General features: G+C 42.8%; 1 protein-coding gene across 2 annotated transcripts in view; it reads right to left on the reverse strand.

Annotated features, from left to right (window-relative positions):
• PCSK5 (proprotein convertase subtilisin/kexin type 5) overlaps positions 1 to 25,641 on the reverse strand; it is a 264,877-nt gene that overhangs the window by 86,280 nt on the left and 152,956 nt on the right. For both annotated transcript variants that reach the window (XM_075725783.1, XM_075725784.1), the window contains exons 11-12: positions 9,839 to 9,956; positions 8,570 to 8,758 (exon numbers count right to left, since the gene is read on the reverse strand). In XM_075725783.1, the coding sequence (XP_075581898.1) occupies positions 8,570 to 8,758; positions 9,839 to 9,956 (307 nt within the window). The remainder of the gene's footprint in view (positions 1 to 8,569; positions 8,759 to 9,838; positions 9,957 to 25,641) is intronic.

Raw genomic sequence — 25,641 nt, forward strand, 5'->3', positions numbered from 1 at the left:
TGCGACTATATGGCTGACTACATCCCGAGAAACTAATTATGGGCTGCTGCTTACAAAGACTAGCATTACAGTTAAAAATAATGACTCTTCTCTCTCTGAGAAATTTTATGATATACTCATCACATGCCGTATGTAGGTCTATATAAGAATATATATGTTACTGAGTGCAGAGTAAAATAATTATTTCCTTAAAACAAATTCAAGACGCTTGGCCTCTTCCACTGCTGACATTTTAGCCTAGAAATTGCATCACCTTTCTATTTAAGAATATAACTTCAAGCAGAAATATTAATCTGTAATCAAATTTTGGACTCAGAGGAAGACAATTAGCCACTTTCTTGCAGTTGCACAAGTGGGAACGTAAGGCTAGTCTCTCACAGTTAAATCTACTAGCGTCAAAAAAACAAACAAACAAGTGTGTCAGCTTTTTAGCATAGAATCTCTAGGTTCCTAAATGCTCAGAAGAATTTGTTTTAATTTGTTTTAATTTGTTTTAATTTCTAATTTCATGTGAGAAAAGGCAGTGGGGGTAGGGGATCCATTTGGTAACACCACCATCTCCCATCACAAACAGTAAAAGGTAAATGCATAAAAGGAGCTTTTTTATTATCAAGATCTTTTTTTCACCTCAGAAGGTGCAGCTGCACCTGACTGACAGCCATTCTTGTATATTGAACTGACCACACCAAGAGCCAGGAAGCCTTGCACTGGCTGATGGCTGGGTCTGCAGTGGAGTAGGGGGCAAGAGAAGGCTATTTTCTCCTCTGTAGCAGCAGTCTTTGTTTATGATGTGCTCCAGCCTATTAAATCGGCAGCCTGACAGGCAAGCGGTCCTTGCCCACTAGTCTAATTGGCCACAAGACTTCATGTGAGCTTACTGTTTGAAAAGAGTACAGAGTGCCTTCCTGAGCTGTGCACCTGAAAATGTTTTGGTCAACTATTCTCCTTAGAGCAGCTCTTCTCCACAGGGTTCAACCACCAGCTCCTTGTGAGATGTAGCCTGTGAGGAACTTCAGACAGCCCAAACTGACTTAACCAAAGCTTCAGCCAGACCCTAGTGCCCACCTGGACTGAAGTATTCAGGAAAAAAAGAAATGGCCAGAGAGTACACAGGCACTTCAGAAGCTTTCTCACCTACATGTGCCAGGGAAGATCACTTAAAACTTCTGGATGTGGATCTAAAAAGGATGTATTTAAAATGTATCCATACACATTTTTTTTTTAGATTTCCATTTTACATCTGGTTATCACAGTTGATTTTATGAAGCAATGGAGATCTCTGAGCTCTCATGATAAAGTTGAGTAGCATGAACAACAGAGTACAGTGCCTGTCAGCCTGAAGTACTGGACAGTACAGCAACCATCAACTTTAAATATGGAGAGCTTGTCCCCAGGGACTACACATTAAATGCTCCATCATGACCTATAGACATGTCAGGTTGCTGAGCTCCACACACCACACTGGTCAGTCAGCTGTGTGGCTGATACTTATAGCTCTCTTCTTAAAAGCCACATGTGCTTTCCTATTGAATTTGCAGTAAACGTTCAGAAACCTCACTCTAAACAGGAAGAAAACCTAATGCAAGAGCGTGTATGAACCTGGTGCCATATATACAGACTTTTCCTACCCTATCCTAGGTTGGAAAAGGGACATCTGATTAGGGTAAGGGCAGTAGGGGTCACTGACTGTACATCACACAATCCAGTTTATTCCAAGTGAAACTCAATATAGCAAGTGTTATAGTAAGATTGAGGTGGGTCAAGTTTTCATAAGACTAGGAACAGATTAATTCATACTCACTATAGTAGCTGGGGCAAACTTATCTGCAGGAAGTAGAAATCCTAGGCATTCTTCCTCAGCCTGTCTTAAACAGCTCCTCTCTTTTCTATTTTGTTCAATACAAACCTCAGAAGCTGAGACGTTTAGCTGGTTCCTAATTATGTCCTTAGCCACTTGTCTTCACTCCTACTTCAACTATGGAAAATTAACTCAAATTTTAATCATAGAATCATAAAATCATAGAATTGTTTAGGTTGGAAAAGACCTTTAAGAGCATCAAGTCCAACTGTTAACCTAGAACTGCCAAGTTCACCACTAAACCATGTCCCTAAGCACCACATCTACACATCTTTTAAATATCTCCAGGGATGGTCACTCAACCACTTCCCTGGGCAGCCTGTTCCAATGCTTGACAACACCATCTGTGAAGAAATTTTTCCTAATAACCAACCTAAACCTCCCCTGGTGCAACTTGAGGCCATTTCCTCTCGTCCTATTGCTTGTTACTTGGGAGAAGAGACCGACACCCACCCCACTACAACTTCCTTTCAGGTAGTTGTAGAGAGCGACAAGGTCTCCCCTCAGCCTCCTCTTCTCCACACTAAACAACCCCAGTTCCCTCAGCCGCTCCTCATCAGACTTGCTCTCCAGACCCTTCATCAGCTTCATTGCCCTTCTCTGAACACGCTCCAGCACCTCAACGTCCTTCTTGTACTGAGAGGCCCAAAACTGAACACAGTATTTGAGGTGTGGCCCCACCACTGCAGAGTACAAAGGGACAATCATCTCCCTGCTCCTGCTGGCCACATGATTTCTGATATAAGCCAGGATGCTGTTGGCCTTCTTGGCCACCTGGGCACACTGCTGCCTCATGTTCAGCCGGCTGTCGACCAACACCCCCAGGTTCTTTTCCGCCAGGCAGCTTTCCAGCCACTCTTCCCCAAGCCTGTAGCATTGCATGGGGTTGTTGTGACCCAAGTGCAGGACCTGGCACTTAGCCTTGTTGCATGTCATACCCATCTCGGCCCATCGATCCAGCCTGTCCAGATCCCTCTGTACAGCCTTCCTACCCTCAAGCAGATCAACACTCCTGCCCAACTTGGTGTCATCTGCAAACTTACTGAGGGTGCACTCAACACCCTCATCCAGATCATTGATAAAGATATTAAACAGAACCAGACCAATACTGAGCCCCGGGGAACACCACTTGTGACCGGTCACCAACTGGATTTAAATCCATTCACCACAACCCTTTGGGCCTGGCCATCCAGCCAGTTTTTTACCCAGTGAAGAGTACGTCTGTCCAAGCCATGAGCAGCCAGCTTCTCCAGGAGAACGCTGTGGAAAACGGTGTCAAAGCCTTTACTAAAGTCTAGGTAGACAACATCCACAGCCTTTCCCTCATCCACTAAGCAGGTCACCTTGTCATAGACGATTGGGTTAGTCAAGCAGGACCTGTCGTTCATACCCCATACTGTCTGCGCCTGATCACCTGGTTGTCCTGTATAAGCTGCGTGATGGCACTCAAGATGACCTGCTCCGTAATCTTCCCAAACACCAAGCTCAGACTGACAGGCCTGGAGTTCCCCAGATCCTCTTCTGGCCTTTCTTCTAGATGGGCACCACATTTGCTAACCTCCAGTCAACTGGGACCTCCCCAGTTAACCAGGACTGCTGACAGATGACTGAGAGTGGCTTGGTGAGCATTTCTGCCAGCTCCCTCAGTACCCTTGGGTGGATCCCATCCAGTCCCATAGACTTGTGTGTGTCTAAGTGGTGTAGCAGGTTGCTAGCCATTTCCCCTTGGATTATGAGGGCTTCATTCCGCTCCCCGTCCCTGTCTTCTGGCTCAGGGGGCTGGGTATCCTGAGAACAACTGGTCTTACTATTAAATACTGAGGCAAAGAAGGCATTAAGTACCTCAGCCTTCTCCTCATCCTTTGTCACTATGCCACTATGTTTCCCCCTGCATCCCATAATGATGGATTGTAATTTTCCACTAAAACTGAACTTGAAGTGTTGAATTCTAAAAGCCTAATACATGCCTACTCTGTAGATCCCTGATGAATTCTTTACTAGTCTCAGTCATCAAAGAAAGGCATGTGTCACTCTTAATCTCAGATACATTGCACTTCATTCTTCTTCCAACTTTTCTTTGAGCAAGCTCCAGGCTCAATTTTAGACTTACATGAAGGACAGTGTCTCTTACATGCGTTCATTTACTCTTTTGCACGTAAACCCTGTTAGCCTTTTCTGCAGACCTGGGCAAATCAACAGTATTTTTTCCCCCTCTTTGATTAGAAAAAAAGTTTACTTTTTTTTTTAAATTGATGCTGTGTCTGTAGTAACCCCAGAGCTCCCCACCCTATCTACTGCTAATACTGACAGGGTATAACAAGAAAAAGAATTTTTAGAGATATGGAGACTGCAATTGCAGTTCAAAAAATGGATGGTAGAAGGGTAGTGGGATGTCTATTTACCTCCTCCAAAAAAAAGAAAAAAATGAGGTTTAGAGAACCTGAATGAAATAAAAAATATAAAGTACGAGTTGGGAGAAATAGTTTTCTGAGAACTGCTTCATCCTGTAGACATAATACAAGGAGAGGATTATTGTTTGCTTATCCTGGACTTAATAATACCACCACAGAGTCCTTTTCAGTTACTGTAACAGTAACAGTGAGACTCAGCATGAAGGTTGGCCCTATCCTTTTCATCATGTCTGGATACATAACATGTTGTTTTTGTTATTAGACTATAATGTGTAAACTGCAATAAAGCTGTAAGATGGACTGGTCCAGAAATCAAAATGTGCTCCTATAAAGAAAAGGCTTCCTCTACTTCTGATCACGAAGACTTTTTATGAAGCAAACTAGCAAGTAAGATTAGATGAGAATACCTTGGTTTTGATCTAACAGTTTCCCGCAGAGGAGGGTATTATTAAAATTTACTGATTATCTAAGGTTTCATGATAGGAAAAAGATGGTCATGAAAATACTTCCCTTTGTTACTGAACAGAGGTATTATTAATGTCAGTGCCATATAAGCACTGGAAGCTAGTGGCCTGGAAACTTGCCACCACGTGGCTAAAAAATTTCAGTTACGCAGTTCGAATGGCAGCAGCTGCTTTAAATTTAAAGGGCAAGAATTAAACAAGCCATGACTTCAGTGGGAGACAAACGAGCCCTAAGTTTGCTTCTCCTATCCTCTTTGTATTTAGCTTCTCCTCCATAGCCCCCCTGTACTGACTGTCTGTTAGAGCTGACCTTGATACATCTCAAAAACACCCAGAAACCCATGCTGCCAAATCCAATGGCCAATTGTTTTTAAAAAGGGGATACTGTTCCCCTTTGGACTTAACTGTAGCCTCATCATCACACCAGCCAGCAGTTTCCAAGCCTGTATTTTCCTCTGCTGCAGTACATCCAATGTAATCATGTTTAGTACTTTCCAAACAACAAAGCAGATGTTCCCTGTAATGCAGTTTTTGAAGAATGCACATGAGGTTCAAGCCAGTGACAGTGTAATCCACCAAATGCCTGCAGAGGAATCCACATCGCCTCTGACTAACAAGTTTTCTTACTGAAGTCATTTTAGGGGATGCCAACATTAAGGATAAAATATGCAGAAAAAAGGCCAGATATTGCCTTGAGGGACCTACTCGTCAATGCACCAGAAACTACACAATGACTCTTCTTCCAGAATTGGTGGAGAAGAAGTGCACATGTGTAATATACCTTTTGCACTTTAAGACATTTTACCACCAAACTGTTTCAAATTAAACCCAGATGAGTAATGGTAAAGCAATGAGGTTTTCTCTGGGTTCACTAAAAACAGCTGGTATTGCTGCTATTAATCATGTACGTGTGCATTAAAAGGCCTTGTATGTCTGAGAAAAGCATCTCAGTCAGGTAGTAGCAATGTATAACAGCCTGTGGGACCTTTGCCTATAGAAAAAACCCCAGACCGCTTGCTGCCAATGCATCCCTGCATGATACTTGTACTTGAATGCATTTATTCTGATGCCCTCATCAATAATACTTTAAAAATCAAATGCCTCATAACTAAATTCTTGTATTAGTGAATAACAACACTCCTACTCCAAGTTTTATTTTATAACATGATGCTAAAACATATACACTCAACAGCACTCAGTATACTACTAATTGCAAGACCACTAAGCTCTAAGACTTTTTCCAGCAAGACCAAATAAAACAAGCCTTGAAATACCATTTTGAAAAGTACTGCACCCATATCCATTGCTTTACCCTAAGAAAGGGCTTGTGAAGATGCCAGGTATTTCTGACCTAGAGTTTGCAAAATACATTTATTTCTTAATATTAGTAGCCCAGAGTTGTTTGTTTCAGCCAAATGTGACTGACAAGTCAGTATATCTCTGAAGCTTGCATGGGAAGGGAATTTCTGGTGTGACTGTATGAGTATTCGTTCTGCCATGAATAATTTTTTTTTTGGAAAGTGGCAAAACATTAAAAGGCCTTTCAGGTTTCTCTAGTTTCTGGTTAGCCTTCTGATAGTATAGGATAAGAAACAGCTGAACATCACTTTATTTTAACACATACTTTTGCATTCTCTCTCTCTACTGCAGGTACAGAAAATAAGGTGCAGGGGTTACAAAGAAACTCATTGAATTAAACTTTGTACCTATTCCACATACTAGTCATCACCAGAGGTGAACTGTGAATACTGGAATATCTTTATCTCCCACTTGCTGTGAGTCAGCTGCAAGACATGGAAGTCTAGAGCCAAAAGTTAGCTGTGTTAAGACCACTGGGTTTACACGAGATTGTTTTGTTTGGATACTTAGTTGGAGGACTTCTAATTATTTCATTTTGAAGCATGGAAGAACTGCTGCATGCAAATGGAACAGAAAACTAAAGAAGAATTTCTTCAAACAGAAAAACAAAAGCCTTTTTCATAACTGCTTAGAGGGTAGAAGTCTGCCTCTGCACTGGTTAGCAGAGGACAAATCCTTTGTTCAGTGCAGCAGGGAGATACACAGATATGTGTGCCTATGTCCTTTATCAGCAAGGTACTGACAACACTCATAATGAAACACAGGAGATATTCTAGAGGGCCCAAAAATTCCAGGACAACTTTCTCGCCATTTGATGAATTAATGCCTACAGCTTGAAGAGTATTCTCAGTATATCTTTTCTTTTAAATTAACCTTATCTCTGATGAAAATGTGGGTTCACGCTTCAATCAGAAACTAGTCCATTTGAGCTCCAACCGTCTCCAAAACAGGTCCTTCCTTTCAAGAGGAACGATAAATCCTTCTACCACTGAGGGGCAGGATGACACACAAGTCTCCAGGACTAGATAGTCACTATATCAGCAAATCGGTTTGGGGAATGTGGATGATGAGGCAGTCTGGAAAGCAGGCCACTCTGAATTAATTAAAAGCCCTGAAGAGTAGGACTGAAGATATAAACTTTTGTGAAGATTTGAGTGGGACAGCAGAAAAGTTCTCACAAGATAGGTTTGACACATGGCAGCTTTTGCTGTTTCTGAGATATATAATGTCAGCTAACATCAACTTTTGTGTGGAAGCCATGCTCTGTGTCCACCAGAATGGCAGTCATCTAAATCTGCTAGTCACCAAGGAAAAAAATTTCCCTATCATACTATGGTCCCATCAGGAAGAAGATTTTTTAGCCAGCTGGAAAAGTATAGAAGCATTTCTTACTGTAAATGTAACTGACTTGCACATTTAGAAATGGGGTAGAGTTTGAGAAGGTTTCTGGGGTTTCTTAGTGCTTTAACCATCTCTGGTAGGAGGCAGTGTTCTTGATCACTGATTTAGCAAGATTTATCTGGGAAAGACTGCCTTTGTTTTCTTCCAAGTAAATTTCTGCTAGTAGACCAGAGAAATAGAAGTATCACTGGGAAGTCTTTCAATTTGCTGAGCCCAAATACTAATGATGCACCTCAATCTCCAGGGACTGATATTGCACTAATGTTGGAAGTACTGCATTGGATAAAGATGTACTTGTTTGAGTCCAGTCTGGAGAAAAAGAGACAATTTGATGCAGTGTCACTCTTTCTCCAAGAACAAAACACAGAGGTGACAGGATGAGAAAAAGGACTGATCTTTCTTAGATGTTAGTGGCTGGACATTCAAAAGCAATTATCCATCACAGATCTGTGGGATGAAGGATATGGCTAAGTTTTAAAAATTTTAATAGGCTGTTTTCAAATGGACCTATTAATTTCAAAGTACTAGTGCAGCTTCTCAGCATCTCAACTAGGAGCCTTTCATAGCCTTTCATGCAAGGGGAAAAAACCAATATGGAAATTGGTAACATCAGGAGTCATAACCGCATTCACAAAGCTTAAAGAAAATAGTAGTAGAGAACTACTGTTCTGTTTGATTTTTATAACTAGTGAACAAAGGATAAGAAAGGTGAAAAATGAAAAATAAGTGCCAATAGTATGTAGAAACTCACTTCCATTCAGCTTCCTTGCATAACACGGAGCCTGTTACTATTTTCTTCACATTTTCCACCCATCTAATAATTGGTGAGCCACACAAGACTATCGAAATTGACTAATATTTGTTCAACAGCTTTACAGCCTACTCATCTACTGATACAGATTGCCATCTTTGAGTTCATTTGCACTTGCCTCTCCCCTTCTCTCTCAGAAAAAATAATTAGCCTGTGTCTGCCAGCAAACGTACTGTAACAACTTGACTGTTCTTTGCTGATGCTGCAATCTCAGTGCAGGCTCTGCATGCTGAATGGACTGTCAAGTTGCATTGTCATACTATACCTGTTGGCCAAGAGCTGTGACCTAGTTCCAGAAGGAGAGGTTAGGTAAATTGCCAAGTCTCCACGGCGCGGATGAGTAATAGTGATGCGCACGACGACATGCTCTAAGTAGATCACATGGTGGTTAGGATTGTCTGAACAGCCAGTGGCTTTGTAAATTGAACGGACAACGCTGTCAGGTCGTATTGTTCTGTAATATAAGCATATAAAACAACATCAGCATTTCTTGCTTGTTCTGTAAAATAAGACAACCACATCTTTTTTGCTTAGTAGTGAATAACAGTGTTGGACAATTGTTTCTGAGAAGTCAGTAGCCTATAACCCTTTGTTTTAACACTTACTTCCCTAGCTGAATCTATCACCACAGGGTAATAATTTTACTGCAGCTAATGGCAACTACCTGGCTTTCTGTTAAGCATGTACACATGCTAAAAGAGGACAGTGAAAAACCTGTAATAGGAATAAGCCTTTGGGACAGAACATTTTTGTGGATTAGTGGCCAGCTGAGAATTGCTGGGATTGTCATGGGATCACAGCTGGTTGTTAAGCCCCAGGAAATGCCTGGCATAGCCATAGTCCTTGCTTACGTAATAGCAAGTACTACATGTTAACTGTACCAAACGGCATCTGACTCAGCTGGTTTAAATTGGCATGACATCCTTGCAGACTATACCAGTTACAGATTGAGCCTGTCAAGCATATTTATCAAATAATAATCTCAATGCTTTGGAAGTGTGCCTTATGACTGATGTTGTCTCTGTATCCACAGAGTGCACATACAGAATTTTGCTCTTAAGCCTGGCTCTATAAAGAGCCTATCCTAGCAAGCGTAAAGCAGTTTAGTCTTAGTCTCTGAGCTAGAGACTCTCCTGAGACTGTCTGAGTTAACATCATCCAGTATTTTAATGAAAAGGGTATTTGCTTGTTAGATGCTGGACTGATAACTCCATATCATCTTACAAAGGTGACTGCAGTGCACTCAACCAAATGTTCCTCTTTTTCAGTGCATCATCTATACCAGGATCAATCATTATCCAGCCTGGCTTGTTTTACACCCTCAACTTCTGGGGCATTCTTTAAACTAGGGCCTTTTTCCAAGCACTACAGGAACAACTTTTACAGGCAAATGACCTGACATCTGTCAAGGTGACAGAGGTCTCCAGTATAGCTTTCAAAGTGACACATTATACACAATGCAAGGGAGGGGTAAATTATACCCAATTTCTTTCCATAAGTTTATGCCAGCAAGAGTTTTGGCAGCGAGTATTACTTGATTTGCCGGTCTGTGTTCTCCACACACACATGCTGTGGAGGAACTGTTGTCCACTTTTCTGCTTCTATCACCATTGCTTCAGCATCCATCAATCCAAATCCATAGAGGTGGCTCACTGCAAGGTACAAACAGAATGGTTGCAATTATAGCATAAAACCTTGTTTTTCAACATAGACTAATTCCAGAGGGTTATATCCTAAAAGGAACTGCTTCTTTTCTTCTTCCTTGCTTTTGCACAAAGCTCAAAAATGACCTTGCCAGAAACAATAATGACTAAATCTAATTTGTTCACTGAATCTGTTCACTGCTTTATTACAGAAGCTGCAAATGACCATCATGAATAACAGTGCCTCAGCATGAGGAGCGTGGACCAGAACTCCAAAATGCCAGGGAGTACAATTGCCTTTGATAGCCCTTTGTCCATGTGCTGTAATTCAGCCGAGTCCTCTTATATGACATAACATGAAAAGGTGTAAAAAAACAGAGGAGGGTTATTTCTGTTACTCATACCAAACACATGCATGTACGTATATTTTGAAGGTAACCGAGACAATAAATTTAAGAAGGAACAGACGGTCTTTTGTAACTGCTGTACACTCTTAAATTCACTGAGTGTAAGCAGCATGTAGATGTTTGTCTATTCCTATATGCAGTATGGTTGCCACTGGCCAGCCAACCAACTAGGTTCAACATCTCCCTAAAGCTGTCTGCATGATGAGGGTGAAAAGCAATGGTATTTGAAGTCCACAGCCCTAAATATAATCTGCTTCTCTTGCAGAGTCTGTGTCAGAAAGGCTTCTTCCTCCACCTCCTTTGTAGATCTCCAGATGAAGGACAGATCTGCAGATGAAACTACTGCTGGGGAGAGCTGTTAACGTTGCTGTTGACCTCTGATATTACCTGCGGCATGCATTGCACACACAGTGGTACTCAGCATTCATGCCTGGAGGTTAGCACTCTGTTAATGCTCATTCCTGGATGTTACATCCTCACCTCTGTCTGCCTTTCATGCCATGGAGAGTCAACAATGGTTCCCTTGCAAGAAACTCAATGTGTAGTAATGTAACTTTAATGCCTGAATGCCTTCTACTCAGAGAAGCAGGAGGCTTTAAACCATCAACTTTCCCAGGATACAAAAAAATTGAACTTTCAAATGCCCAACACCTCAACAAGGTGAAGTATTGCCAACAGACTTGTGCCAAGTCTGTGTCTTTCACTTTTTTGTCATTTTAAGAGTACTTGATGTAACTATTTCAAGAGTGCTAGGAGTTCACAAAGGCTGAAAGTTTCACTTACTGAATCAGCTGTCTGGTTTTGGGTGCTGGTCCAATTAAAACAAAAGCTTGTAATGGATTTTGATGAATTAGAAAGAGCTGCTAGCCATGTTGTTCTATTGTGACAAATTGGTGCTCTTGGTAAAGTTCTGACAGGAGAAGGTGAAGGAAAAAAGCTTCCAGAGGGAGGAGTTTAGATCACAAATATTAACAAATCAGTTTTACTTGCTACCACAGACAGTGCTAACAGAAAACGTTCATAAAAACCATAAGTGCTATTTTAATCAGTAATGCAACAAGGCATGGTGTAAGTCTTTCCAACGGCATTTCGCAGAGGGTTTGTGAAAGCAGCCTCCATTCATTGCCAAACCAGAATTCAAAGGACTGCATCCAAAAAAACCCCAACCTTGTCAAACAAATAACAGTTCAAAGCATAAAAATAATCAGTGCTTAAGGATCCCATCTTCCAAATATGGCAGTATCTAATACTGTCTGAAACTGCCAAGTGAAGAGGGTTCCTCAATGGAAAATACTGCAAGGCGTAACGACTGTGTAATGAACTGATTTTCTTACCATCTCCTTCCCCTTCAGCCCCAAACTGGAGTGCACATAGCATGCAAATGTTCATTTGGAGAGAACTAAACACAGCTCTTCTGCCAAATAAGGCAGGTACTGTTTTCAGAAATGAAACACAACAACTAAAATACTTGAAAATAATTAAATTTAGCACTCCTCCAGACTTCTGAATTCTCTTTAATGTATTCCACAAAGAAATGGACAGGGAGGCACACATGGGTGGAGGCAGCCAGAACAAAGGCAAGGAAAGCTTAGATGGAGAAACTGTACTGTGAAGACAGTTCCTGTGATGGAAATCTCCTTGGTCACAGATGAACTGCATCTTCTGATGAAAGCGTATTTATCTGTGAAGCCATTTGTCTGTTCTTACACTCCATGCATTGCTCTGGTATTTAAAATTTTAATAATCATTCTGTCTGCTCTGAAGAACAGTGGGAGGAACAAGAGTGTTAACTCACATGGTCTGTAACTGTACACAGTTACTCTGTATGGTACTACATTTAAACAGTGAGGGGTTAAATTTTCACGAATGGAAAAATCTTTTGCGCTAACCCATGGAAAATGCATTCTTCATTCCTAACAGGTAGCAACCTGCATTGGGATAGCACTCAGGATGTCCAGCCATAAGATGCTGTGTGTTTAACCCAACTACTGAGCTCAAAGAAGAGCCAAATTTCTCCTCAACTCACCTTTTCTCATCCAGAAATAAGGGCAGAAGAGCACTTAACTTTGCCACCATCAGGCAGTGACCTTGTAATGGAAACTTAAAGCAGCTTTTAAGCCACCTCACCCTAGAAATTTTTTGCCCTCATATACACATTAGAAATACATATATGTCGTGGTTTAGTCCCAGCCAGCAACTAAGCACCACGCAGCCGCTCGCTCACTCCCCCTGCCCCAGTGGCATGGGGAGAGAATCGGAGGAGTAAGAGTGAGAAACACTCCTGGGTTGAGATAAGAACAGTTTAATAATTGAAATAAAGTAAAATAGTAATGATAATAATAATAACAACACTATAATAATGATAATAATAATAACAATATACAAAGCAAGTGATGCACAATGCAATTGCTCACCACCCACTGACCGATACCCAGACAGCAGCAATCGCTGCTCCCTGGCCAACCCCCCCCCCCCCCCCCCCCCCCCCCAGTTTATGTACTGAGCATGATGTCATATGGTATGGAATAGCCCTTTGGTCAGTTTGCATCAACTATTCTGGCTGTGCCCCCTCCCAGTTTCTTGTGTACCTGGCAGAGCATGGGAAGCTGAAAAGTCCTTGACTAGCATAAGCAGTACTCAGCAACAACTAAAACATCAGCATGTTATCAGCATTCTTCTCCTACTAAATCCAAACCACAGCACTATGCCTGCTACTAGGAAGAAAATTAACTCTATCCCAGCCAAAACCAGGACAATATAAAATCTACAGAGTCAACTTTCTATCATTCCTACCCTAAAAATTACTTGGGAAGTAGAATTGTGTTCATTTATCATCCAGGAGAAAAAATTACCACCCAAGTTTATGTGGTTGGGTTAATTGTCCATGATTCAATGCTTAAACTCTCTTGCATGAGAGCAGAGGTGGATGTGAGATGTTCTGCACCTGCTGGCTTGTTTTTCCACAGCTGAAACAGAAGTACATTTTTCCCTTGAAAGGCCTTCCCATTGAAGTAAAAACTTCCTGACAGTCAGGGGTGCTCCTAAATCCTTCCAAATGGGAAGCTTCCAGGCAGCTGACATTTGGCTGTCTGCAGAGTTTGCAATTCAGAGCCCTTGATCCAGTGGGTTGGTTAGCAGCTGCAGGTACCAGCAGAGGCCCATAATTTTCGAAGACTAAGTAACAGCAATTTAGGAAAGACTTACAAAGTTAACAAAAGTAGTTGATACCCTGTGTCTTAGAGAAGAAAGAAAATTCTGTTTCCTACTGCCTTCAAATTGCACCCCTTCATCTGTGTATATGCTAGTATTGCTGTGAACTCTATGCCAGGGTGCCTCTCCTAGAGGTTAAAAATTACCTCAATGGTTGACATGGGGCCATAACTGTCTTCTGGGTAGCATCTAGAACCGCCACTGATTTGTATGTGAATGGTACTGTGCTCATTTCTGCTAAGCCAGATAGAAAAGCACTATTTGAAAGGTACTGATGATTGCAGAGTGAGGTCAGCTGACTGCAAGTGCAAAATGCCCCAGGACCTTGCACATACCCACTTATGTGCTCTACATTATCACTGCTGTGAATTGCTGCTGGGCTTGGTTGTTGCTAGGAATCACTGAGCGTGTGAGAGGGGGTACAGGGCTGTTTTGTAAGAAGATATTTGCCTTTCAGAGACAGAATAGGAATGTGATGTAGGTGCAATATAAGCCAGTCACTAAAGAGCAGACTGTTGCTCTTGTTGAGCTGAAGGGCTGAAAACTATGATCTCCTTGTGATCAAGGTGTCCGCAGACAGAACTGTCCTTGAATCCTCTCTCTACCCATGCAGCAATGCAAACTGATCCATTCTTATTTCTGCAAAATCACAGACATACACAGAGCTTTACAGATGCAGGACAAGTTTCAGAGAAAAACTTGCCTCCTGCAACACAAAGTAAATATTATGTTTTAGCTGATGTCTTTACTCTTCTTATCATTAAAGAAAATAACAGTTGTTGGAGCTGAAGTCCATTTATTTATCCCTGGAGCTATTCCTCTATTAGTGCACCATGAAATCAAGGCCTGCTCAGCTGCTGGATAGACTTCCCCAGCTTTTTCATAATCCCTTTGTTTTTGTCTGAAACTGCTATTGAAAATTCATTAACTTTCTCATTTATATACGAGTATGTAAAGCTAAGCCCAAATCTAAAGGCAGCATGTATATCCCACTTGACTTGAGTAAGAGAAACATGAATGGCTGGTGTTGATAAATCATAACACCGAATCATGCAGATTCCAGGAAAACTGGGCCCAGACATTGAAAACACAGCATTTCCAGTGCCTCAATGCAGCTAAACTTGATTTATTAGGCTGCAGTTTCATTGCCAGTCATCAAGATGTCTCATCACTAGCTTAGATGCTAAGCCTCCCTTGTTATTTTGCTCATCTGACAAAAAAAATTGCAGAATATTTTCTCCTTACTACAATTTTAGCCTTTAATTTTCTATACTGTGAAAGCAGCATTGGAAAGATAAATATTTTGTATATATATGTCAAATACTAAATCAGAAGGAGAGAAATGGTAATAACTGCAGTTTGTCAAATGAGGAATACGTAGCTTTCCTAAACTAGATTCAGCTGTTTGATATGTAAATTATTATGACTTGTTCATTTATGCTACTTTAGGATCTTGATCCAGTCTCATCCAAAAGGAGACTGACAAAATAGGACTCTACCCCTTATACTGTCGTTTTCTTAAATGTTGCTTAGCAAGACCAGAAGGTGTGAGAGTCTCAAGCTACTCTCATCTTATAAATACTTCAAACTGACCTACACCAAATTTCTTTTATATTTGGCATTTTTATTGCAAATATAAAGCTCTAATTCTAAATTACTTTAAGTCTGTGTCATTTGCTTAGTATACCAAAATACTTCAACCAGGAAAGACAATTGTCTAAAGAAAATTAAGGGACAAAATGGAGAAATGCTATGATAACACACAGCTTAAACAATTTTAGTTTTCTTTTGTCATGTCCTAACTAAGAGACCATTGATCTTGAATGAGAATTCATCTTCTTTCAGCCATATTCCCGCTTCCTGTCAACCTATGACCAGTAATCTGTGATAACTGGATATGATTTCTGAAACACATAACTGCTTTACAAGCCAATAACACAATCGTGCAAGAACATTCTTTTTTATTCTTGCTTGTGAAACCAACTCCCTCATGCTTCTTAGATTAAGCACATTATTTGTATTTTTATATTCTACACAGAATCAACCCCTCAATTTTTCTACTTAAAGACAAAGCAAAGAGCAAACTCAGTCCTCCCTCCCCACAGAATTCCCTTAAATCCAGGTATCTTTAAAGACTCAGCAGGGATGGTAGAACATTGAGTTCTTACTCTTACCATCACACCAGAGAAGGATTTGAAGGACAGGAAGTTGCCCAATAGATTTGTCTTGAAAGTGGCAGCTACAAAGATGCACAATGAGAAACTGAAGGGTCTCTATATCATAGAAATATAGAAGCACAGAATGGTTTGAGTTGGAAGGGACCTTTAAAGATCATGTAGTCTGACCTCCCTGCCATGGACAGGGACAACTTACTAGATCATGTTGCTCAAAGTCCCATCCAATCTGACCTTGAACACTTCCAATGATGGGGCATCCACAACTTCTCTGGGCAACCTGTTCCAGTGTCTCACCACCTTCATCATAAAAAAAATTCTTTTGTACATTCAATCTAAATCTACCCTCTTTCTGTTTAAAATTACTGCCCCTTGTCTTGTCACTACAGGCCTTAGCAAAAAGCCTCTCTCCATCTTTCTTAGAAGTCCCCTTTATATATTGAAAGGCTGCAGTAAGGTCTCCCTGGAGCCTTCTCTTCTCCAGGCTGAACAACCCCAACTCTCGCAGCCTTTCTTTAGAGGAGAGTTGTTCCAGCCCTCTGACAATTTTCATGGTCAGAAAGGTGCTAACAGAATACTTTAAAAATTGCTTTTTTTGAGCTTCCAGTTGTGTTTATGCCAATTTCTGATTTTTGTATTAGTACAAGTAATTTCTTCAATAGTATACTAACTGTGGATTTACCTGATAATAGATTTGACAAAAAAGATCAGCCCCCTGGATTTTATATTTTTTCTGTCTGCCAAAAAGCCCCTATTCATTGATAAAATAAAATATAGATTGCCCAGAAACACTAGCAGGACAGCTAGTAGGAGCTAAGCCTCCAGTAGCCAGTGTACCCTTGTGAATAGTTTCCATATGCAATTCTGACACTACATCACCTACTATGAGACTTTGCAGCCACTTAAAAAATAGCCCTAAAACACACCATATTAAAATATTAAGGAATTAAATCCAAGATCACATTTGCATTCACATCCTGGAAGTATTTACCTACGTCAAGAATTTAAAATACATATGGTTATTAAGTATAGACATTGGTTGAAAAAAAAGACTAAGAATGAAAGACACTTTGGGGCATCAGAGTCAGACTACTAGTAGCGACAGCAAGTACCACCCAAATACTTCCCCCTCTCATGAGTCTTAGCAGCCTTTGGCCAGAGATCATCAGTCTTGGAATTCAGCCACCCCATGGTCCATGGTCAGCAGCAAGCACCCATGTGTACCCAGCACAGCCATTCCAAGTTCTCCCCTGACCACAGCAAGACCTGAATCAGTTCCCAATTTACTTCTCAGAGCTTGTTTAGGCATGAGTAAACCAGGTTAATGCATCTCTCCGAGCACATGGTATCTACTGTGCCCTGCATATGGGGACATTTTGCCCAGAGTCAGAGAAAACACCAGTGAGCCTTGCTGAAAACCTCAGCAGAGTGACCAGGAAGACTGGTTTACTTCTCTGCCTCTGAAGGAGCAGGGTTGTGATAGAAACAGAAAACCTCACTACTGCTGGCTGGTGATTGCTAAGACAGACAAGCTGCTGCTGCTTCTCTGAAGCAGCATTTGGCTGTAAATCATAAAGCCTGTACTGAAGACATTCATTTATATCGCTTGAAATGAGCCAGCTTATGTGAACGGAATAAATCTGAGGATTATGTGCATTTAGAAGGGAGAAAAAAGTTTGCCAAAATAAAGTTGGCTAAGGATCATCTACAGTAATAGAAGCTATAATTTTTTAACTAGTGATAGCCTTTTTATGTTGGATTTTTTTTCCAAAAAGCACAAAGATCCATTGAAAAACATGGGAGCTTGCAAATTTTCTTTAAACAAAAAAAGCCATTTTGTGACTGCACCATGGAACACCTTTTAAGAAAATGTACTGATTTTCTCTATTAGGATGAAATTTACCGTCAGATGTACATTTAGGATTCCCTGATAACTCAAAGCAGCCAAATGTCATTTCATCTTACCAAACAATAAAAACACTTTTTGGTGAGAGCCTCTGTGCTAGGCTTCATCTCAGAACAGATGATGACAGATGAGTCAAAGGCACTGCAAGTGGAAATACTGACAGATCGTTAGCAGGAGACACAAAGGTAGCATTTCTGTGCTGTCAGGTGTATGAGACACATGGTGCAGAACATCCTTCTTGTTCTGTCTTGCACAGTGGCTGTGTCTGTTCAGAAGTGTCAGTGCTCCAGAGGGTTATTTACACACAAACTAATTCCTAAGTGAGCACAGGGGTGCAGCAGATTTCGGCAGAGGAAGGATGTACGTAAATATGCAGAAAGTCATAACAAAGTGTTTTGCAACTTATTTAATAATAATGATGGTCATTTTTAGAACTAAAAATATACCAACCTCACCCCAAAGCAGAGAAATTATTAATTAACTACGTGAACTTCACACTATCCCTGTAGAGCTATGTAGTAGATTCTGATCGGTAACCTGAAGCAAAAGGAAATTAAACAATAGGCTAAGTCTACACAGATAGCTGGACCAGTAAAGCTGGTAATAGACCTTGTGGATGAATTGCTGTATCCCCTAGCTTAAAAGCAAGCCCCCAATAGCTGATTCTTCTGGAGGGAAAAGGTGATACAGTTCAACAACTTCAGGCATCTAACTGATCTGAGTTGTCCTGTGAAGGCCGTTATCTTTCCCTATTATCACTAGATGTTCTACATCCTGCCAGGATGCTCTAAGGGCTTAAAATACTGTATAGTAGATGGTGAGATCTGCTTCCTAACTTTCTTGAATCCTAGTTCCACTAAAGTGGACACACTCTGATAATGAAACAACTGCCAGTTTTGTAATCACTGAAATGCACTATAGCAATGCAACAGCAATGAAGAGCTTTGGTGTTTTCAAAGGCAGGTGCTGTTTTTTAAAAAAGACAGAACTATCCCATGCACAGGATGTTCAGCATTGCCATAGATGTATACAAGTATGGCTAGATATTTGTCTAGAACATTCTCACAAGTGTACTGCTTTGATAATTAGGGTATAAAGAGGTCATGCAATTGCATATAACTTTTAAGAACTTTTCTTTTAAAATGCAGTCTTCATTATCTATAATTAATGCATTCTGCTTTGGAGAATTGTATCAGTTTATCATTCTCTTTTTAAATTTGTTGATCCTGGTTCTTTCTTAATACTGCAAAACAGAAATCTACATTTCACTTTAAGTGGCAGACTCTTAGGTTATGAGTCCATAGCAGAAGACTTCTATCCCTCCCCTTCCTCCCTGCCCCCAATCCTTTGCTGAGTTTTGCTAAAAGTCTGAGTTGGGCTTGTTAAAAGAAAATAATATCAAAGGTTATCATTCCCATAGTGTGCATACTGTTAGTGCTGTCAGTCCAATTGGCAATGTTTGGAATACCAGGAGGTGCAGAGCATAGTAATTATGCATAGCTTTATATCTAGGACAGATGGACATCAAGTCCGTCAGTTGTTGAGCAGAGACACTATCTTTTTAAATCCTCTGTCTGCTATGCTGATCATGGTTTGGTGACAATTCTAAGTGCTATTATAATAGCAATTTAAAGCCTAATTTTGCCTTTTGCCTGCTGTTACTCCAGTTCCAGAGCTATTTAATTTACATTTTAAAACATGTGTAAGTTTGACTCACAATATATGACTCCAGGAAAGCAACCAACTGTAACAAAAAATGTCAATCTACTTTTCTTTATGTATCCCAGCACAGGCCTGAAGTTTCTGCTTAGACTCCATTTCACATTCACAGGTCCATTCCTTGCTTTTCAGAGACAGCAGGGAACAGAGCGCTGCAGAGCCGATGAGCAATGAGAAGCTTTGATAATGAAGAGTTTGAGGCTGGGAGAAGTAATGACACCTCCCTTGCTTCTCTGAGAGATTCCCTCTCCTCCTTTGTACACCTCCATCTCTGGAACTATACAGATATATTCCTGATCTTACATGTCTTTCAACTTGAAGCAACGCTGTGTGGTTCTCAGTTTGTGCTAGGGGGGAAAAAAAAATCCAATAACCATGATCTAGGCTGCAGAACTCAATAAATTTTCCAGCTACCTTCCCCAAATCCCAGAAAGATTTTTTAGGTCTCACTCAAGGCTAGCAGAGTTCAGATACCTGGCAATTTGATTGGGTTTAACATATGAAACACTGAAAAACTCCTAATGCAATTTTAATATTACATTTTAGAAAACTTTATTTATATCTGTGAGCTGAATTGTTGCATGTGGGAAGGACACAAGAGCCATCTAGAAAGGTTGCAGTGACCATACAATAAAAAGACGATAATTTTAAACTTGCTGCTAAAAAGTACATGTCTTTATTCCACATTTCCTCAACTATCTTAATTTCCAAATCCCACCTCCGATATTTTCTCAAACTACAGCAATGCTTTCTGTATGAAGCAATGATAGATGTTATGGTATTGACACTGTGACTTCTGTGATATTTAAATGTGGTTTAAGATTCCTGAGGATACAGATCTTTTCCTGTCATACATGTTCTGTCAGTGCTTAGGGGAGACACTTCCACTCACTCTTAGACTAGCTATTAATTGTAGCTGGTTTGCTTCTCTCCTTTCCTGGTGCTAAACTAAATGCTACTCTGACTTCAAACAACTTCCAAGCAGGGGCTACAAGGCAAAAGGTGTTCAGATTTAATCTAGCCAGTTCAGCTAATATAAGACTAATGCCTACCTATGTGAGTGAGTACCAACATCTCTCTCAGATTTTACATTGACAACCTGTTGAAGACTTGGTCATGTATGTATGGCTACATGTCTCTTCCAAAAATACATTCACTTTTCCAGAACTGTATTGGATTTGCATGGCAAGGTTTCGGTAGTGGGGGGGCCACAAGGGTGGCTTCTGTGAGAAGCTGCTAGAAGCTTCCCCTATGTCTGATAGAGCCAATGCCAGCCAGCTCCAAGATGGACCAACCACTGGCCAAGGCCAAGCCAATCAGTGACAGTGGTAGTGCTTCTGGGATAACATAGAATCATACAATCATTTAGGTTGGAAAAGACCTTTAATATCAGTCCAAGTCCAACCATTAACCTAACACTACCAAGTCCACCACTAAACCAATTAAGGGTAGAGTAATAGTTCATTTCATGTTTCCTGGCTTGGTGGCTGGATTATTTTTTAATGAAAGTAAAACTAGAATAGAATCATTAAGGTTGGAAAGGACATATTTAAGAAGCGAAAAAAAAAACCAACCCAAAAAATGGGACTCAAACTGCAGCTGGAGTGAGGAGTGAGAATATGTGAGAGGAACGACTCTGCAGACACCAAGGTCAGTGAAGAAGGAGGGGGAGGAGATGCTCCAGGCAACAGAGCAGAGATTCCCCTGCAGCCCGTGGAGAAGTCCATGGTGAAGCAGGTTGTCCCCCTGCAGCCCATGGACGTCCATGGTGGAGCAGATATCCATCTACAGCCCACGCAGGACCCCATGCTGGAGCAGGTGGATGTGCCCAAAGGAGGCTGTTACCCCATGGGAAGCCCATGCTGGAGCAGGCTCTTAGCAGGACCTGTGGACCCACAGAGAGAGAGAGGTCCATGCTGGAGCAGGTTTGCTGGCAAGACTTGTGACCCATGGAGGACCCATGCTGGAGCAGTCTGCTCGTGAAGGCACTCATGCTGGAGCAGTTCATGAAGAACTGCAGCCCGTGGGAAGGACCCACGCTGGAGAAGTTCATGGAGAACTGTCTCCCGTGGGACGAACCCCACGCTGCAGCAGGGGAAGAGTGTGAGGAGTCCTCCCCTTGAGGAGGAAGGAGCAGCAGAGATGATGTGTGATGAACTGATCGCAACCCCCATTCTGCATCCCCCTGCGCCACTCAGGGGGAGGAAGTAGAGAAAATTGGGAGTGAAGCTGAGCCCCAGAAGAAGGGAGGGGTGGGGGGAAGGTGTTTTAAGATTTGGTTTTATTTCTCCTTACCCTACTCAGTTTCAATTGGCAATAAATTAAACTAATTCTCCCCAAGTCAAGTCTGTTTTGCCCGTGATGGTAATTCCTGAGTGACCTCCCTGTCCCTATCTCAGCCCATGAGTTTTTCATTATATTTTCTCTCCCCTGTCCAGTTGAGAAGGGGTGTGATACAGTGGCTTTGGTGGGCACTTGGCATCTAGCCAGGGTCAACCCACCGCTGCTGTCAGATGCCTACTTAGAATCATAGAATCATAGAATCATTTGGGTTGGAAAAGATCATTGAATCCAACCGTAAACCTAACACTGCCAAGTTCACCACTAAACCATGTCCCTAAGCACCACATCTACACATCTTTTAAATATCTCCAGGGATGGTCACTCAACCACTTCCCTGGGCAGCCTGTTCTAATGCTTGACTACCCTTTCCGTGAACAAATTTTTCCTAATAACCAACCTAAACCTCCCCTGGTGCAACTTGAGGCCATTTCCTCTCGTCCTATTGCTTGTTACTTGGGAGAAGAGACCGACACCCACCCCACTACAACTTCCTTTCAGGTAGTTGTAGAGAGCGACAAGGTCTCCCCTCAGCCTCCTCTTCTCCACACTAAACAACCCCAGTTCCCTCAGCCGCTCCTCATCAGACTTGCTCTCCAGACCCTTCATCAGCTTCATTGCCCTTCTCTGAACACGCTCCAGCACCTCAACGTCCTTCTTGTACTGAGAGGCCCAAAACTGAACACAGTATTTGAGGTGTGGCCCCACCACTGCAGAGTACAAAGGGACAATCATCTCCCTGCTCCTGCTGGCCACATGATTTCTGATATAAGCCAGGATGCTGTTGGCCTTCTTGGCCACCTGGGCACACTGCTGCCTCATGTTCAGCCGGCTGTCGACCAACACCCCCAGGTTCTTTTCTGCCAGGCAGCTTTCCAGCCACTCTTCCCCAAGCCTGTAGCATTGCATGGGGTTGTTGTGACCCAAGTGCAGGACCTGGCACTTAGCCTTGTTGCATGTCATACCCATCTCGGCCCATCGATCCAGCCTGTCCAGATCCCTCTGTACAGCCTTCCTACCCTCAAGCAGATCAACACTCCTGCCCAACTTGGTGTCATCTGCAAACTTACTGAGGGTGCACTCAACACCCTCATCCAGATCATTGATAAAGATATTAAACAGAACCAGACCAATACTGAGCCCCGGGGAACACCACTTGTGACCGGTCACCAACTGGATTTAAATCCATTCACCACAACTCTTTGGGCCTGGCCATCCAGCCAGTTTTTTACCCAGTGAAGAGTACGTCTGTCCAAGCCATGAGCAGCCAGCTTCTCCAGGAGAACGCTGTGGAAAACGGTGTCAAAGCCTTTACTAAAGTCTAGGTAGACAACATCCACAGCCTTTCCCTCATCCACTAAGCAGGTCACCTTGTCATAGACGATTGGGTTAGTCAAGCAGGACCTGTCTTTCATACCCCATACTGTCTGCGCCTGATCACCTGGTTGTCCTGTATAAGCTGCGTGATGGCACTCAAGATGACCTGCTCCGTAATCTTCCCAAACACCAAGCTCAGACTGACAGGCCTGGAGTTCCCCAGATCCTCTTCTGGCCTTTCTTCTAGATGGGCACCACATTTGCTAACCTCCAGTCAACTGGGACCTCCCCAGTTAACCAGGACTGCTGACAGATGACTGAGAGTGGCTTGGTGAGCATTTCTGCCAGCTCCCTCAGTACCCTTGGGTGGATCCCATCCAGTCCCATAGACTTGTGTGTGTCTAAGTGGTGTAGCAGGTTGCTAGCCATTTCCCCTTGGATTATGAGGGCTTCATTCCGCTCCCCGTCCCTGTCTTCTGGCTCAGGGGGCTGGGTATCCTGAGAACAACTGGTCTTACTATTAAATACTGAGGCAAAGAAGGCATTAAGTACCTCAGCCTTCTCCTCATCCTTTGTCACTATGCCACTATGTTTCCCCCTGCATCCAGTAAAGGATGGACATTGTCCTTAGCCCTCCTTTTGTAGTGAATGTATTTCTAGAAACTTTTTTTTGTGGTCTTTTACTGAAGTAGCCAAATTAAGTTCTAGTTGGGCTTTGGCCCTTCTAATTTTCTCCCTGAATAACCTCACAACATCCTTGTAGTCCTCCTGACTTGCCTGGCCCTTCTTCCAAATGTCATAAAGTCTCTTTTTTTTCCTGAGTTCCATCTAAAGCTCTCTGTTCAGCCAGGCCAGTCTTCCTCCCCACTGGCTCATCTTTTGGCACATAGGGACAGCCTGCTCCTGCGCCTCTAAGATTTCCTTCTTGAAGAATGTCCAGCCTTCCTGGACTCTTTGCCCTTCTGGACTGCCTCACACAAGGGACTCTGTCAACCAGGCCCCTAAACAGGTCAAAGTCTGCCCTCTGGAAGTCCAAGGTAGCAGTCTGCTAACCCTGCTCCTTACTTCTACAAGAACTGAAAGCTCTACCATTTCATGATTTCTGTGCCCTAGATGGCCTCCAACCAACACATCACACTCAAGTCTTTCCCTGTTTGCAAACAGCAGGTCCACTGAGGCGACTTCCCTAGTTGGCTGACTCACTAACTGTGTCAGGAATTTATCTTCCACACACTCCAGAAACCTCCTAGACTGTTTCCTCTCTGCTGTGTTGTATTTCCAGCAGACCAGGTAAGTTGAAGTCCCCCATGAGAACAAGGGCTAGCAATTGTGAGACTTCTCCCAGCTGCTTACAGAATATTTCACCCATCTCTTCATCCTGGCTGGGCTGTCTGTAACAGAGGCGAAGGGGTCCGGAGCAGATGCTTGTGCCAGGGCACCTTTCCTAAGGCCCAAAAGTGCAGGGAGAGAGCGGGCACCCCAGCCCCCTGCCTAGAGTGGGAAAGAGAGGGAAAGGGCAAGCTGCTGACGAGAGGCAGCTCTGACATAGCGTGGGTGGGGACAGGAGTGACGGCAGCCAAACCCTCTCACCTATAGAAGCAGGCCGCAGGGAGGGTGAGCAACCAGGAGTGTGGCAACCAGGACGGGCAAACAGGGCGTGGCATGTCAGTTTGTGTAGCAGTTTGCACGGGCAGGGCGTGTGGGGAAGGCCAAGTCCCCCTCCTAGCTCAAGAGGTAGGTTTGGTAAGTTCAGCTCATGAGAGGGAGCCTAGGCATGGCCATGGTGTCTGCCCGGCGGAAGGCTGTATCCTCTGCAGTAGCCAGAAAGGCTGTATCTACCCAGACTGAGCTCCCACAGAAACACACAGCCGTCCAGGTCTCTGGCTGCAGGGAGTGCCACCAACTTGCACTGGGAACAGATTGCTGTGGAGGGAACAGCTGTGTGTGCTGTGACCAAGTGGACTATCTACTCGGCCTGATGGCAGAACTAAGGGAGGAAGTAGACAGGCTACGGAACATCAGGGAGTCTGAGCAAGAGATAGACTGGTGGAACCATGCTCTGACCTCCCAGAAACCTGACCAGGGACAGCCTCCTGAGAAAGCCTGTGACCAAAGGAAGACAGTATCCTTCCCCCACCAGGATGTACACAGGGTCTTAGAGGGAAGCAGTGAGTGGAAACAAGTACACAATCGGGGCAGCAGGTGAACCCTTTCCTTGCCCACCATGACTCCTCAGGTACCGCTGCACAATAGGTATGAGGCTCTAGATGTGGAGGACCAGTCAGTGGATGACGTGGGTGTCAATCCATCTACGTCAGAGGAGTTGCCAAGACCACAAAGACCTACCCCCCATATTACTACCACCTCCACAAGGATGAAAAGACGGGTCATAGTTGTAGAAGACTCCCTTCTGAGGGGAACAGAGGGTCCAATATGCCGGCTGGACCCTCCTCATAGGGAAGTCTGCTGCCTCCCAGGAGCCCAAGTCAGAGATATCACCAGGAGACTTCTCAGCTTGGTACGGCCCTCAGACTAATACCCCTTACTACTCTTCCATGTAGGTGGTGACAAAGTTGCAGTGTGTAGCCCAAGGGTGATTAAAAGGGACTTCAGGGCCTTGG

The sequence above is a fragment of the Pelecanus crispus genome, chromosome Z, assembly GCF_030463565.1.
Source record: "Pelecanus crispus isolate bPelCri1 chromosome Z, bPelCri1.pri, whole genome shotgun sequence".
Classification (NCBI taxonomy): domain Eukaryota; kingdom Metazoa; phylum Chordata; class Aves; order Pelecaniformes; family Pelecanidae; genus Pelecanus; species Pelecanus crispus.